The sequence below is a fragment of the Coloeus monedula genome (genome assembly GCF_965178545.1).
Source record: "Coloeus monedula genome assembly, chromosome: 1".
Taxonomy (NCBI): Eukaryota; Metazoa; Chordata; class Aves; order Passeriformes; family Corvidae; genus Coloeus; species Coloeus monedula.
The window spans coordinates 689,569-705,519 of record NC_138781.1 but is presented as its reverse complement, the minus strand read 5'-3'; the positions used below and the strand labels follow the sequence as shown (position 1 = coordinate 705,519).

At 59.2% G+C, this 15,951-nt stretch overlaps 2 protein-coding genes across 12 annotated transcripts in view; one reads left to right on the top strand and one right to left on the bottom strand.

Moving 5' to 3' along the window:
• The window catches only part of MAP4 (microtubule associated protein 4), a 150,863-nt gene extending 144,445 nt beyond the window's left edge, over positions 1 to 6,418 (top strand). For 8 of the 9 annotated variants that reach the window (XM_082297656.1, XM_082297652.1, XM_082297655.1 and 5 more), the window contains 2 exons: positions 950 to 1,121; positions 1,279 to 6,418. In XM_082297656.1, the coding sequence (XP_082153782.1) occupies positions 950 to 1,121; positions 1,279 to 1,286 (180 nt within the window). In that variant the 3' untranslated portion in view covers positions 1,287 to 6,418. The remainder of the gene's footprint in view (positions 1 to 949; positions 1,122 to 1,278) is intronic. The other variant, XM_082297650.1, reaches the window with a different exon arrangement.
• Positions 6,419 to 8,691: 2,273 nt separating this feature from the next.
• The window catches only part of DHX30 (DExH-box helicase 30), a 30,073-nt gene continuing 22,813 nt past the window's right edge, over positions 8,692 to 15,951 (bottom strand). For all 3 annotated transcript variants that reach the window (XM_082298280.1, XM_082298278.1, XM_082298279.1), the window contains 11 exons: positions 15,223 to 15,301; positions 14,627 to 14,731; positions 13,441 to 13,616; positions 11,972 to 12,178; positions 11,575 to 11,656; positions 10,905 to 11,098; positions 10,673 to 10,832; positions 10,278 to 10,435; positions 9,747 to 9,850; positions 9,531 to 9,670; positions 8,692 to 9,018 (listed from right to left, as the gene is read on the bottom strand). In XM_082298280.1, the coding sequence (XP_082154406.1) occupies positions 8,783 to 9,018; positions 9,531 to 9,670; positions 9,747 to 9,850; positions 10,278 to 10,435; positions 10,673 to 10,832; positions 10,905 to 11,098; positions 11,575 to 11,656; positions 11,972 to 12,178; positions 13,441 to 13,616; positions 14,627 to 14,731; positions 15,223 to 15,301 (1,641 nt within the window). In that variant the 3' untranslated portion in view covers positions 8,692 to 8,782. The remainder of the gene's footprint in view (positions 9,019 to 9,530; positions 9,671 to 9,746; positions 9,851 to 10,277; positions 10,436 to 10,672; positions 10,833 to 10,904; positions 11,099 to 11,574; positions 11,657 to 11,971; positions 12,179 to 13,440; positions 13,617 to 14,626; positions 14,732 to 15,222; positions 15,302 to 15,951) is intronic.

Genomic DNA, 15,951 nt, shown 5'->3' with positions numbered 1-15,951 from the left:
GGAGCTGGAGAAGCTGCTGCTGCGTTGGGAGGGGTCTGGAACTTTCTCTGACAGAATTCCAGTGAACTGGAGTGTCTGGTCTGTACACTGGTGCTGTTTGCTGGTGACTGGTGCTTTCACCCAAGTTCCAAAATCTCACCTGTTCAGATTTAGTCTGATTTTGGAGTGTGTTCCCCGCTCTCTGTGGGTGTCTGTGGTGACACTGCCTGGCACTGTTGGTGGTGTCCCAGTGTCTTTCCAAGCGAATCCGTCGCTCCCAGTGGGATCCCCCCAGGGCAGCAGATTCCTCTCCAAGGGCAGGAGGGCTCAGCTCTCTGCCAGGGCCAGTAAAAGGCAGTGACTCCAGGTGGGATGAACAGCTCTGGTGTGAGATCAGACCGGGATGGGATTCTCTGAAGTCACAGTCCTGGTTCATGGCTCAGCAGCAAGGGAAAATGAGCTCCTTTTGTGAACTTGGCCTTCCTGGCTTGGGACCCACCATGTGTTAGAAGCACAGAATGCTGGAGTGGGTTGGGATGGAAGGGACCTTGAGGATCACCCCATTCCACCTCCCACTATCCCAGGCTGCGCCAAGCCTCGTCCAGCCTGGCCTTGGACACTGCCAGGGATCCAGGGGCAGCCACAGCTGCTCTGGGTGTCCCCAGGTCATGATCCACTGTCACAGCAGTGACCCCATCCCACCCGCCAGCCCTTGGCCTCGGAGCACTGGGCTTTGTCCTTGCCATTCCCTGGCCTCTGTGCCATTCCCTGGACTGTGTTCCAGGCTGTCCAGCTGTGTGTGAGGGAGCAGGCACTGAGCTCCAGGGCCCCGGGGTCTGTGAGACCCCGCATGGCCGGGCAGGATCTGCTTTCCCAGGAGCGGAGATTCCCGCTCCCATCGCCTCCCGTCCCTGCAACCCTCCCCACCGTCCCCGTCGCTATTGACCCGTGCCCACGATTGTCATTGTAGGCCGAGGGCGGCGCGGAGCCGGCGCAGCTCCCGCCGGCGAACGGAGCGGGGCCGGGCCCGGTGCCCGCGGCCCCCGCGCTGCGGGAGAACGGCGTGGGGCCGGCCCTGGCCGCCCTCAGCACCGCCGACCAAAGGGAAATGCAGAGCCTCGACACTCACATCCAAGAAACAAGTAAGTGCCCGCGGGCCCCGCCCGAGCCGGGGGGAGGGAGCCCGGCAGCCCCGGGCACGGCGGCGTCGCTGCCACCGCAGCCCCCACCGCTGGTAGCGACGTCTGCAGGCTTGTGGTGCCTTTCTTTTAATTCAGAAAATTGCCTTTTATCTTCCAGGCATCTAATGATGACATTATGGTATCGTCTTCCATTCCCCCTCCTGTCCCTTGTCTCCTCCTCTCCCCGTGTCCCCTTGTCCCCTGCCCTTGTGTCGCTGCAGATTGAGTCTCACAAGCTGACGTTCCGTGCGAAGGCCAAGGCTCGAACAGACCACGGAGCAGAAATTGTCGTCTCCAAACCCCCCACCCTTTCCAGCAGCACCTGCCCCCGGCGTAGCACCTCCGCCAGCGACAGCCTGGGCTCCGTCGCCTCCCCGTCACCGCTGCCGGCGCCCCTGGCCGCGCCCTCCCAGCAAGGCTTGTGACCCCCAGCCCCGCTCCACGCGCCCCGGGGACCCCAGCTTGGCTCTCTTAACGCGGCTCTGGCTTTAGGTGGGAAGGGGACGGTGTTCCATGGGCTGGGCCTCTCTGGAGCTCGGAGCGTCCTGGGGACCCGGCCCCGCCGGGCTGGGGGTCCCTCGGCGGCTGGAAAGGGGCTCCCCTCCCTCTCCGTGCCCGTCCCGTTGGCCTGGGGTGACTCTCGAGTGTTGGTGTCGCGTCGGGGCCGGGCCCGCGCGGCTCCCGGGCTGTGCCAGCGGCGGGGACAGAGCAGAGCCCTGCGGGGTGCGGGCTGAGGCCAGGCCGAGTTAACAGGGATAAGCTGTGATCTTTCTTTCTGTCTCTTTTTTGAACCCCTTCCCTCCTCGCCGCTTCAGTTTCTGCCGCCTGTGGGATGCTGATAAATCCCCTCCACACTCGTTAGGCTGTTTTAACTGTTGACTTGAACCTTTTATTCTTTGTGACGAAGTGTTGATGATTTATGGTGTTACAAACCCGTGCTAAGTTTCCTTTTCTCTTTCCTTCTTTTCTGACCCGTAGGAGAGTAGGGACATTTAACCGCTGCTGCCGTGTTGGCTTCTTACTGACATATCCAGCCATTGTAACTTCTTTGTTGTTGTTTGGGTTTTTTTTTTAATATTTTAAAACGATGGAGCGAGTTCATGGGATTAAGCCATGTCTGGAAAAAAGGCACAGGAATGTGTAAAGGGCAAACTTTGAGCTGTGAGAGCTCAGGTGGAGCCTGTGTTGTCCTTGAGATGTGTTAATTGACGCTTGTGAGCCCTCCCCGGGGTGCCTTCTGCAAAGGTGGTTTATTTATTAACGGCACGGCCGAGCCCTGGGATTTCTCCTGTTTTTCCAGGGCCGAGGCTGAGGGAGGCAGGAGGCGGCCGTGGCGGGGCAGGAGGGCGCAGGCCGGGAGTTCCGAGGCTGCAGCAGGTCCGTGGGTGCGTGGGGGGTGTGTGGGGTGTGTGTGGTTTTAGTGGGGTGATGGATGGGGGACCCGAGCGTCGGGATGAGCAGGGCCGCGGAGGCAGCAGGGAGAAGGGAAGGGAGCGCTCATCCCGGGATGAGGCCGGGAGCCCTCGGCCGGGCAGCAGGGCGGGGTTGGTGCCAGGGAGTTGCAGCTCTGACTAGGAAGGAGATTTAACCACTCTTGGAGCTCCTCGTTTCAAATGACACTAAAGAAACGAAATGTAAATAAATTAAAAGAAAAGAAAAGTGTTCTTGGGTGGTCAAACTAATTTAAAGCAAAAAAAAAAAAGAGAGAGAGCAGAGTAACAAAACACTGGGATCAAAGAGAACTGAACCAGGCGTGTGCTAAGGGGGGCTGCTCCAGGAGGGGACAGAGGGAAGCCTGCAGCTTCTCGTGCTTGTGGGAGTATTTCTTTGGGAAGCCGACAATGACACGATAACCCGGAATCTGTATTTACACACAAAGATTCTTATTGCACTTGTATTTTTTATATTAAAGTTTGCATGATTTCTAATAAAATGGCATTAAAATGTACTAGTTTGCATCAAAGTCGTCTGGTAGTTTCATAAGTGCTTTTTCATCTGAATACAAATTTAAACGAGCGATGCAGATTTGCACCTGAAAGGGGCGGTTATATATACCCAGAGACCTCCCAGTGCTCCCCTTCCTCTTCTTCCTCCTCCTCTTCCTCCTCCTCCTCTTCCTCCTCCTCCTCCCTACCTCTCCGCTCCCTTCCACATCCCTGTGACCCCAGCCGGGGAGCGCGGCCGTGCCGTCGCTCCCTGCCCTCCCTGTGTGTCCCTGTGTGTCCCCGGCGTTCCCTGGAGCAGCCACCGCCACCCGGCCCTCGCTTGGAGGGAGGAGCTGGAGCCCGGCCCATTCCCTGGAGCCCCTGTTTGTTCCCTGTATCCCGGTATATATCACTGCCCTCCCGTGACGCTTCCTTCTTTCTTTACTGCTAAATTCTACACACCAGCTTCAGCTTGGCAGCCTTGGCTTTAGTCTGGTTGATTTTTCCAACACTTGAATTGAGGGAAAATTTGAAGGAGAGGAGAGGAGCAGGATGAGCCCCTCAGCAGGACGGTGAGCCTGAGGCCTGGTTCCCTGCCTGGAGCCTTGTTCCCAGCATAGAGCCTGGTTCCCTGCCTGGAGCCTGGTTCCCGGCCTGGAGCCTGGTTCCCTTCTTGGAGCCTGGTTCCCTGCCTGGAGCCTGGTTCCCTGCCTGGAGCCTTGTTCCCAGCATAGAGCCTGGTTCCCAGCCTGGAGCCTGGTTCCTGGCCTGGAGCCTGGTTCCCTTCTTGGAGCCTGGTTCCCAGCCTGGAGCCTTGTTCCCGGCATAGAGCCTGGTTCCCTGCCTGGAGCCTGGTTCTGGGCTGGAGCCTGGTTCCCTTCTTGGAGCCTGGTTCCCAGCCTGGAGCCTGGTTCTGGGCCTGTGACCAGCCACGGTGGTCTTGGCACGGGCTGGAGCCAAGCTCCAGGCTCATGGGCCAGGCAGGGGTGCTGGGAGCAGGGTTTGTGCCGATGGGCAGCAGCTGGAGATGTTCGCGGGCAACCGAAGAGGAGGTGGAGGCTGAGATGTCGTGTTCCTCTCGCTGCCTTCCCTGGGGCACCCCAGGCCTGTGGTGGCCTGGAATGCCCCAGGATGAGATTCCCTGGGTGCCCTGGGATGAGATTCCCGGGGTGCCCCGGGCAAAGGGAGGCAGCCGGGTCCCAGTTCAGGGACTGCAGGAGGAAGGCAAGTGGCAACATTGCACTTTATCTTCTGAGATTGCAAAAAGCAAACAAGCCCTGCCCCGCTGCAAAGGGACAGTGGTGTCACCTTCTCCCTGCATTGCTTTTATCCGATTTCTGATTTCCCGAGCGCTGGGCGGCCCTGGCCGGGCCGTGGTGGCTGCATGCGGTGCCCAGGCCTGGCCCTGCCCAAACCCCGGCCCAGCTGAGCCCCCGGCCTGTGCTTCTGTGCCACTTCTCTAACACTTGTTGTGCCTGTGTTTAGCTGACAAACTAAATCCAGATACACTAGATTGCCGTGGTGTTTCTAGGACAGCTTCAGTTTTAATAAGGATTTCTTTTTTATTTTGAGGAAGCGGCTGTACATATTGCTAGCCTGGGAAGGAGCTGTGTGTGGTGGGAATGACTTTAGTTTCCTATCTGGGGAGGTGGGATGAGCTGGGTAGTGCTGAGACCTTAAACGCTGCTGGGGTGCCGCGCGTGGGAAGGGCCTGCGGGCACTGCTGGCTCCATCGAGGGCTGGAGGCAGCAAATCCCGGGAAGAACAGGAGTTGTGCTCTGACTGAGATGCAAGTTGAATGTACACGTTCCTGTCCTGAGCTGGCGCCGGGGGTCTTGGCTTTGGCTGCGCTGGGGGGCTCTGGGCTGGGCAGGGGCTGAGCGGGGCCAGGCGGGCGCTGCCGGCTCGCTCCGGGCAGGATGCTCAGCAAAGGCCTTTGCAGAGCTCGGGACGAGCCTTTGGAGGGGCCGAGCTGCCGGAGGGGAGGCGAGGGAGCGGCGCGGGCCGGGGCAGGGCTGGGCGGGAGCTCCACCCCGGCCGGCAGCAGCCGGGGCCCGGCGTCTCCCGGCATATCAGTGGCATATACAGTTACTTTGGGCTTTTTATACTGTTAACAAGTACATTCAAGTAACCGAGTTTGTGGGCTCGAGGCCGCGGCTGCCCCAGCGCGTGGCTCCCGGTCGGCTCCCGGCCGCAAACTGAATGTAGTTTTTCTACGCTGCCCCTCGCGTTGTCCCCGCGTAGTGTCGGTGTGTGAGAGGGGCCCCGGGACCCTCGTGTGTTCGTGTTTAGGCAGAATTTCTAGTTTTCTTGGAGCTTGATGTCGGTGGCGTCCTCGGGGTGACGGGGCTCCCCTGAGGTCAGGGCCGAGTCCCTGCGGAGCCGCGGCCGCCGTCGGTGCCGGCCCTGCCGAGGCCGAGTGGCCGTGGCTGGGGGGCCCAGCAGCCTCCAGGCTCGGGATAAATGTCACCCCAAGGCCGAGTGGCCGTGGCTGGGGGGCCCAGCAGCTTCCAGGCTCGGGATAAATGTCCCCCCAAGGCCGCGTGGCCCGCGGAGCCGGCAGGTAGGGGGGAAGCGGCCCCGGGAGGCAGCAGCACGGAAAGGGCTCTGAAGGGCTCCGGCTCTCCTCCCTCCCTCGCTCCCTCCCCACCCGAGCTCCAGCCCAGGCAGCGTTCGCCTTCCGCCCTCCTCGCACGGGTCCCGCCGGCCGAAATCACCCACGAGGCTCCACCGCGCCCGTCGTGCCCATCCCACCGCAGCGTTCGGCATCGCCTGCAGCTCCCGCTGTCCCGTAACGCAGAACACCGAGTCAGGAGCGAGGGGAGTGACCGCGGGGTGCGGGGCGGTGCGGCCGGGGAGGAGGGCTCGGGGCGCAGCACCCCGGAGGCTGATCCCGGCTCTTGGCTCCCTCCGTGGTCTCGGGAAGCCACTCAACCTCTCTGCCTCAGTTTCCCCATCTGCAAAGGTGGGGGGGATTCAATTTTACCTCACCGGGCTGTTGTGAGGCGTGAGCAGCGCGTGACGTGTTCTCTAAATGTGACGTATTATTATTATTTTGTGTCATAGGATTATTCTGCAGGGGGTGCCCGAGGAGGGGGAGACTCCGCTGTCCCTGCGCCGTGGTGGGGGAGGTGAGGGCTGGAGAGGGGAGGTCTGTGCTTGGTGTGAGACAACAGCTCTGGGGGGCCGGGGCAGAGCCCCCGGCCCGGGGGGAACCCACCGGTTGTTTCTGCCTTTGTGTCTCCCCTCCCCGGGGGCTGTAAGAGCGTCGTCTCCTTAGCAACATTTCCTGACTTGATGTTGTGATTTTACTATTGTAAAGGGTTGAAATAAAGCTTCTAGATGTTCCTCCTCAGGCTGGTGTGACTCTCTGGGGCAGGAGGGCCGGGCGGGGGGCGATGGCACAGTCCGGGGCACCTGAGGTGGTGCTGGCAGAGCGCTAAGGAGGGGGCTGAAGGAATTCGGGTGTCTCTGATTTCAGCCACAAGAGAATTTCCATCCCTGGCTTTGCTCCTGCGCTCAGAGGGGAGGGGGCTTTGGGCTGACACGGGGCCCTGCGGTGCCCATGGCACAGCTGGAACAGCTGGCACAGCCAACACAGCTGGCACAGCCAACACAGCTGGCACAGCCAGAGAGCACCGGCACCTCGCAGGAGGTGCCCCTGGCCACTCACACAGATAAAGGAAAGGTTTCCCACCTGGGCTTGGATGTGACCTGAGACCCCAAACAGGATTGGGACCCAAGGTCCAGGTCCCTATGGCTGGAGCAGCTGCTCCTCTGCCCCTCCTTGAGCGCTGCTGTGGGAACATCCCCAGCTGCCCCAGACACATGGGACACACTGGCTTGGCTTCCCCAGGCACTCGGGGTTGGTTTTCCTGGGCACTGGGACACGCTGGGCTGGGTTCTCCAGGCACCAGCAGCACCAGGACACATCTCGTCCCAGCAGCCCCCCCTCAGTGCCAGCCCCCTGTGCCCACAGCCACTGTCCCCTGGGGGTGGCTGGGGTCCGTGTGGGGGCACAGCATGGCCCTGCAGCCCCTCACTCCTCCACAGCCCCAGGGCAGCTCTGCACCTCTCCCAGCAGACAAGCAGCTATTGCTGCTCTTCCCTACCCAGGAAAAGGCACAAAAGCCAAACTTTGCAGAAAAAAAAAAAAAAGTAAAAAATAATGAAGAGGACAGAGGCAGTTCCTACTCTATCCCTTTTTATTGTCTTTAATCTATGTTGTAAAAAGATCCAGTATCACATAACAGCCACGGAAGTATCCCAATATCACACTAGTTCGGAACCATTTAGACAATAGCTTAGTCTTTTTTTTTTTTTTTTTTGTCTTTTTTTTGTCTTTTTTTTTAAACCTGCTGGAAGGGAAAACCATACTGCCCATTATACAGGCCAAAAGAAACAAACACTGGTCAAATAATAGTGACAACCTCAAGCAAGTGAAATGAAGATGAGCAGTTTGGAGTGACCCCAGGCTGCAGGACTCCGAGGGCCCCGCGCCGGCGTCCCCAGGGCCGGGGGGAGCAGAGCCTCGGAAGGGCCCCCCTGGGCCTTGTGCTGGCACAGCCACGGCGCCTTAAAGCCCATGAGCAGTAACTTAAATGGTAGAACTGGGAGAACCAAAGGGTGGCCCCGGGGGGCGCGGGGCAGGAGCCCCTGAGCCATGGAAACGGCCTCGCTCCCATTCCCGGCTGCAGGTACAAAGAGCGTAAGAAATGGGAATAAAAAGAAAGGAGCCCAGGCCCCGGGGGGGCACAGCCCTGGGCACGAGGGCTCCCGTTACAAACCCCGACCCTCACAACAGCCCTGTGAGGTAGGTCACTGTCTTCTTCGGACAGAGAATCCAAGGCAAAGCTGGGACTAAACTCCAGATTCCTCAGTGAGTGCTGTGCCTGTCGCAATCCTCCTTCCACAGAATATGGTCCCTGTTCATAGAAAACAAAGGATTTTGTGCCTCTGCTCCTGGCTTCCTGCAGGAGCGGCGCTCACAGGCAGCCTGGCAGCTACAATCACGTCCTGTGTTGCACAAGGGACAGGGATCCGGCCTCCTCCACGTGGGGAGAACAGGAATTTTAAAAAAAAATCATAGGAACAACGCAAGAGGACGAGAAGTACAGGCAGGTTGGGAAGGACGAGTCACATCTCACACTCAGACACCACGACTGTGCTGGGGCTGGCAGGGCCCCTCGGATCCCGCGTGGAATTCCTCTCCATCCGGTGCTTTCGGGGCTTCCTCCATGTGGAGAGTGGAGAGACAACGATCAGCGATCCCCTCCATGCCGGAGCTGCTGGATCCACGATCCTGGCACAGCCGGGACATCCGTCCTCCTCTTGAGCCCAGAGCAGCTCTGGCCCCGGAGCAGCTCCAGCCTGGCCCCGTGGGGAGGGGGCAGAGGAGGGCCCGCAGCAGCCGTGTCCTTGTTCCCGGTCAGGGACCGGCGCTGGGACGAGCGGAGGAGGCGTCCACGGAGCTCGCGCCGGGGTCCGTCGGCACTCCCAGTCCATTCCCGGCGGGACTGCGCTGCTCTTCCCACGCGGTGACCATGCACGGAGCCGACAGCAGGAGATTCAGACAACATTAATCTTCTAGGATGGAGAGAGATGACTTCACAAGGGATAAATAGAACTTTATTTAAATAAACATTTGTGAACATCTTTATACAAATTACAAGTCCCCACACGAGGCTGCAGCTCTGCCTACGAGCCGAAGCTGCCGGGAGGGCCCTTGAGCAGATCCACCAGGATGTCGAGCAGTTGGCTGTGCTGGTGGTGCAGGTCCCCGGGGATCGCGGCCATCTCGTAGCACAGGCACGTCTCCACCATCTTGGAGAGGGACACGCGGAAGTCGCGCAGCAGGCGGATGGTGTAGGAGTCCCCCTCCAGCACCAGCAGGTCGCTGTCCGTCAGGGACACCGTCGCTCGCCAGCCGTCATCTTGGGGGGAGGGAGAGCGCGTGAGCGGGGCTGCTCGGGCTCCTCCGCTGCCCCTGGGGCAGCTCCTCCCCACGCTCCTTTCAGCCCGGTCCAGGGACTCGACTGGGCTGACAGCTCCCACAAAGCCAGGCAGCTCTGAGCACACACTGGGATCCTCCCCGTTTCCCACAGGAGGTGACTGACAGCACAGCCCTACTGAGCTCGCGGCCTAGAGACCGACTGCAGCACTGCCAAAACCCCAGGGGCTGAAGGGACACATCCCCAGGGACAAGTGGGATCCTGCCAGCTCAGCTCCCTTCCCCAGGATGCTCCAGGCACAGCCCCAAGGCTCAGCCTGCGGGGGCTGGCTTTGTCTCCCTGCAGAGCAGCAGCCAGGAAGAGCTCACAAACCCTCACCTGCACAGCCCCACCACGGCAATGCGTGCCCAGCCCGAGAGCCTTGGGAAGCAGGAACTGGGGCCAGGGAGCAGGGGGAGCAGGGAGAGCAGGCTGAGCGCCCCCGGAGCACCCACCTCGCACGTGGATGTCAGTGTCGGTCATGAGCAGCACGGCCAGCGGGTGCACCTGGGACGAGTCCCGCACGAAGACGCCGCCGTTGGACTTGACGGCCATGAAGTAGGTGAGCCAGCGGCTGTAGAGCTTGGACGCCTCCCTGCAGGGGCGGCTCTGTCAGCCCGGCCGGGCCGGCACAGCCGCTGCCCCGTGGGACCCCCGCCCCGCTCACCCACCTGTTGATGGTGGACTTGTGCAGCAGCACGGTGCCGGCCTTGGTCCGGTACGCGTAACTGTTGGGCTTGAACTTCCCCTGGCGCGTCACCTTGCCTTGTCTCACCTGCCACGGGAGGGGACTGTCACAGCCTGCACCAGCCCCAGCAGCCACAGCCACCCCTCTGACAGGGGGAGGGGGATGATGTCCCTCCACTCCCAGGAGCTCCATGGCTTAGCGGAGCGCATTCTGGGGTGACCACACCTGGCAGTCACCCAGTGCTAGGCAAGGGACAGACAACAGGAGGAGGAAGATGCCACCTCAGGCAGCAAACAGGAGGAAAATGCCACTCAGTGGCTCCCAGACCAAATGACAAGAACCTGAGCATGGACCCAACACAAGCTGGGGTGGCCACTCCTCACGAGTGGGGATCAGGGACAGAGCACAGGGCAGAAGCCTGGCTTGGACACTCACTCCCAGGAGAGCAGAAGCATCTCTGCACCTCAGCACTCCGGTGACAGCAATGCCCAGAGAGTGATGGCAGCACCAGTACCTGGATGAGGTTGGGGTAGAGCCCAGCCATGAGGACGCCCTTGACCAGTTCCTCCTCCTCGCTGTACTGGTTACACACAGACGAGGGCATGGTACAGTCAGACGGGGACGACACCAGGAAGGCTTCGTAGAGGTTCTCAGAAAACTGCTTGACAAGGCCTGGAGGGAGGAGACAGGCCCAAGGATGAGATTCACCCTCTCCTTTCCCCCATGGAATGAGTCACCCCGGCAGGGCAGCACCAGCCCAGGTTGGGACAGGAGACCTGTCCTGGGCCAAAGCCAGACCCTGCCCGGTGCCATGGTCGCTGGCCCAGCACAGCCCACTTGTGCCCCGTGTCCCTCCCTGTGCAGCAGCTGTGTGGGGCCAGGGGAGGGGCAGGATGGCCCCGAACTCACCGTTGATGAAGCGCAGGCTGGGCCCGTACAGGTAGTAGTCCTGCAGGTAGTTGTCCCTGGCACGGCTGTCCCTGCGCCGCAGCACCTCCTCCCAGCCCGCCACCGCCCGCACGAAGGCCAGGTGGTCACTGCCGCTCTCCCGGCTCAGCACGGCCTTGGCCTGGGACAGGGACACAGGTGAGCCACGGGCAGCCCCGCCCCCCGCTCCCCCCGTGCCAGGGGGGCTCCTCACCTTGTCCACCTCGGCGCGGTTCTGCAGGCTGCTGCTGAAGGGGTCCCGCGTCAGGCACGACACGATGACCAGCAGGGGGTGGAGGCAGCGGTAGATGGAGGCCAGGACAATGGCCTTGGCCAGCCGAGGGTCCGTGGAGATCTGGGCCAGGCGTTTGCCCAGAGTGGTCAGGGCTTCCCGCTGGTCCAGCACTCCTGCAGGAGAGCCACCCACGTGGCACATCCATCAGCTCCCAGGGCAGCCAAAACAGGGGATTTGGGAACTGCCAGGGCTGGGAAGATTTGGGAGGACCTCCCGAAGAGGCACGAGGACAGGGGCCTGCAATGAGCACCCAGAACCCCCCAGGTCTAACTGAGCTTAGGACAAAGAAACAGCTGTCACAGCCACAGGACCATCAACAAGGCCCGGCCCTCAGCTCCAGATTACCACTTCCCTTCCATCACCTCCCCACCCCTTTTTTTTTTTTTTTAACCTTGGGAAGTTACCCCCAATTCTTAAGCAAAGCAGTGTGGGAAATAAAACAGCACAGGGCACGGGGTTTGGGAAAGTCACTATCAACTGCCATCCCCATCCAGGGACAATCCTGCCCAGTCTGCCCCACAGCAGCCTGGGCCAAGTCCCACTTCCCACATTTAGACAGCAGATGTGTTTCCATTGAGAATTAACTCACCAATCTCCTGCAGCAAGATCACGGCTTCATCCACAGCTTTGATGTCAGGACTGTCCAGAGCCTTGGAGAGAAACTCAACTGCCTGCAACACAGCAGGGAAGGGAAAAAGTGAGCCTGTTTCCCATACAGGTATGTGGAAGAGCCCTCAGGAACCCAGACTGCAACACAATTCCCTCTTTGTTTGCCTCCAAGGACATGAACTCAGCCCTCTCCATTCCTTCAGTCTTCCAGACACACTCTATAATCTCAGAGATCTACAGAGTTCCAGTCTGAACCTCCCTGGGCAGCACCGTGCTCAGCAAAGCAAGAACTCAAGCAGCAGCACTCTGGGTTCTTCCAGCTCCTGTCCCTGGGGCTCCATGAACCCTGCTTGTTCCCTGCAGGCAGCTGTGCTCACCGTTTTCTCTGGCATGTGGATCTTGGCCTGCACCACCAGGTTCTCCAGGGGCGTGCGCAGGATCTCGGGCACCTGGTACGTGGGCATCTTGTCCAGGCGGCTGCGCGGGAACAGGTGGTAGGCGAAGCCCGACTGGCAGCGCCCGGCGCGCCCGCGCCGCTGCACCACGTTGGACTTGGACACCCACACGGTCTCCAGGCAGGACACCTGCGGGGACAGGAGCAGGGTGAGTGCTCCCACAGCTCTGTTCTGTTCACACCATGGAATCCCAGATTGGCTTGGGCTGGAAGAGACCTTAAAGCCCATCCAGTGCCACCCCTGCCACGGGCAGGGACAGCTCCCACTGTCCCAGGCTGCTCCAAGCCCTGTCCAACCTGGCCTTGGGCACTGCCAGGGATCCAGGGGCAGCCACAGCTGCTCTGGAAAATCCATTTCAGCCCCTCACCATCCTCACAGCCAAGAATTCCTTCCCAATATCCCATCTAACCCTGCCCTCTAGCACTGGGAATTCCCTCTTGTCTTGTCACTCCAGGCCGTTATCCAAAGTCCCTCCCTTTGCCATCTTTCCACCCATTCAAGAGAACTCAGACTCCTCAGGACTGATGAATGGTCCCACAGGGCCAGGGGTGCCTTTCCCTCTCTCCTGCCTCTTGCAGTGCCGCTCTCTGTCCAGCAGCAGCGCCGGGGCTGCATGGATGGGACCCAGATGCCACCTGCTGGACACCTGTCCCAGGCCCCATCCCAGGGCTCCCCATCCCAGGGTTCCCCATCCCAGCCCTGCCTCGGGGTCTGCATTCTGAACTGAGATAAACCGAGAAAATATCAAAGGGTTGGGTTTAAACCAGAACTGCTCCAAGGTGTGAATGGCCACCTGGCCCTGGTAGATGATGTTCTAGAACGGGGGCAGAGGGATGTTCCCAGAATTCCTTCTCCCAACAGCAACAGCAGCACAGTTGCCTTCACCTTGCTACAAAGGTGTACGAAGAAGAGCCTTCCCAGGGCCCAGCACTGCCAGGAACAGGCCCTGGGGCAGCAGATTGTCCTCGGAAAGCTGAGGAACAGGCTGTGGGATTGGGCCAGGAGAGCTGGAAATGAGCAGAATCTAACAGGTCAGGGCTGCCCTGCAAGGGCCAGCAAGAGATTTTTGATGAAATCATAGAAAAAGGCTGAAAGCAAACAGAAAAGCTACAGATGTTCTATGGTGAAACAGAGAGCTGGAAAGGGAGTAGGATTTGCCTTAAATTTGTTTGAAAAAACTCAGAATTTGATGGGGAGCCTGGCTCAGAGCTTGGACACAGCAAACACTGATGAGGAGCCAAACACTGTCCCCAAACAGGGACACAACGCCTGTGTCCCAGGGGCCAAATAGGAAGCAGCTCCATCATCCTCTTAATGGCACCTCCAACACTCCTCTGACCACAGCCCTCTCCAGTGCCCCAAATGAGTCAGAGGCAGCAGGGCAGCAGTACCTTGGTCTTGAGGTCGTAGCGCTCCTCCTTGTGCGTGCCACTGTCCACCACGTGCACGATGTCGTTGATGGTGATGGAGGTCTCCGCGATGTTGGTGGCCAGGACAATCTTCCTGACGCCTGGTGGAGGCCTCTGGAAGATGTTCTGCTGGTCCATCATGGGGATGTTGGAGTGCACTGGGAAATCAAAGCAGAGTCAGTCCCGCCCGGCTGAGGTTCTCTTGTACCATCACCTCCTGCTTCCAGAGATGGGGCAGAAATGGGGACACCAGCTACCAATGGTCACAGCCAGCAGCTTCCTGCCAGCCAGACCCCAGGAAGAATCTTCCACAAGTCATTTGGGAAGGCCTCATTTCAGTTGCTTCAACCTGTGGCTCAGTAGCAGCAGGAGCTCTGCTCACCTCATGTCCCAGAGCACCCCAGGAATATCCCTGGCAGAAATCCCACTCCCTCCCACAATCCAGTTCTGAAGCTGCCCCTCCTCAAGAGTCCCCTGGGGCAGGGGAATGGGGAATCCTCACTACCACCTGGATCCACTGTCTGAAGTGGGTCTCAGCAAGGGCCCGTGGCTGTCCTGTGTCCCAGCTTTGCCCTGTCACAGCTCAGCGACGCGCAGGAATCCCCAGCAGCGGCAGAGGAGAACAGGCACCTTCCACCAAACAACACCTACACTTATTAACAGCCCAGCTGCTCAAAGCTCTGCTCCTCCCTGGCCTGGTTTGACATTAAATAAGCAGAGCTGCTAAAAAACAAACAAAAAATGCCAAAACCCTAAAGAGCTTTGCAGAGCAAAACTGGCTTTTGTTATAAATTTCCTCCTGGGGCAAGGAATGTTAAATTCACTGATCAAAGCTGAGCTCTGGAGTTCACCTGCATCCCACAAAACAGGTCCTGAGATCTTTTCTGTGCAGGCTCAGCATGCAGCCACAACACTGCAGAACTGAGCTGCTTTCCCCTTGCCTAATTCTGAATTGCTGGAGGCAAACGGGAAGCCACTCTTTGATCACACACAGGAGTTACTCAGCCTCTGCTAGGAGGAGTTACTCACACTTACCACACACCATTACACAGCTGGGACATCAAAGCTTACCAGCACTGTACCAGAGCAAAGCTGAAGGAGCACATTGAGCCAATTGTCCCAGATTCTCCCGAATCCTGGGAAGAAGGGGCTGGCCCTGCCCTCTCACCTGGCAAGACGAGGTAGCGGCTGTTCTGCGAGCCCAGCATCTCCAGCAGCCGCTGCTGCACCCCTTTGATCTCCTGCCAGCCAGGGAGGAAGCACAGGATCCCACCTGGAACACACCGGGAGTTAAGAACACACGACCTCAAAGTCCAGGTGCTTCTCCCCAGCTGGAGACACAGGTTTCCAGGGCAGAAAGCAACCAGGCTACCTGGGGTTTGACAGTGAATAGCCAGGAGCTTTGAAACACTTCAATCTCTTGGAAGTCACCCGAGAGTTCTGCCTTCTTCCCAAAAACATCACCCTCCAGGCAAGGGTATTTGACAGGATGGGGCTCCAACACAAAAGGCAACTGTGCAGCACAAGGCTGCCAGTGATGGAGCACAGACAAGTCCTGGACCGGCTGCCCAGGACACTGAGGAGTCCAACCCTGTCTTAGCCAAAGACTCAGAATTTGCTTGTGCCACATGGCTCAAGACCACTTGGATCAGCAGGAATTCAAGGAGCCCTTGCACAAGAGGCTCAGCATCGGGGTGTGTCTGGAGGGGTTCCCTTTCTCTCCCCCCAGCAGAAGGAAAGAGCTCGAGGTGAGGCAGGACCCACCTGGCTCTCCGTGGGCATCGATCTGCAGAACGAGGTCAGTGATCAGGTCAAGGTCGAGGACACACTCATCGTCGGATTGCTGGGTGGAACAGGACAGGCAGGTCAGGGAGGTGTCAGCACACAGCACAGGGGCACCCTCCAGAGCACCTTCTGCAGACAGCAAACGCCTGTACTTGGACAGCCTGCCAAGGACTTGGAGCCAGGAGCCTGGTCTGGGCTCCATCTGGAACCTGCTCTGGTCACAACTGCTGCCAGAGAGAAGGCACAGTCCCTTCCCACTGTCCAGATCTCAGAGCTGAGATCTGTGCACCTCTGCTGAACAGCACCTCACAAGTAACAGAATTCCCATGAGATACCTGTGGACAAACTGTGCCACATGCACCTGGGAGTTCAAATCCATCAGGCTCTGAGCAGCAGCTTCTGTATCTCTCAGTAATTTGGAACAGACCATTAAAGCTCAGATAAAATCCCTGCCACAGCAGAAACAGGAAGAATGCCCTGGAGGCACTGGGATACCCCAAGCGAGTTTGCTGATCATCCAGGACTGGGAGAAGTGGCTGATACTTCAGACACTTGTTCAGCCACAGGGAGGGATCTCTCCAAGGCTGGAAAAACGGGCTGAAAGACTCCAGACCAGCAGGTTGGACCAGAAAACGTCTGGAGATGCCAGCCAACCTCAGTGAGTCTGTGACTCCATGACCCACCACTGGTGTAGGATTACCCAGAGCA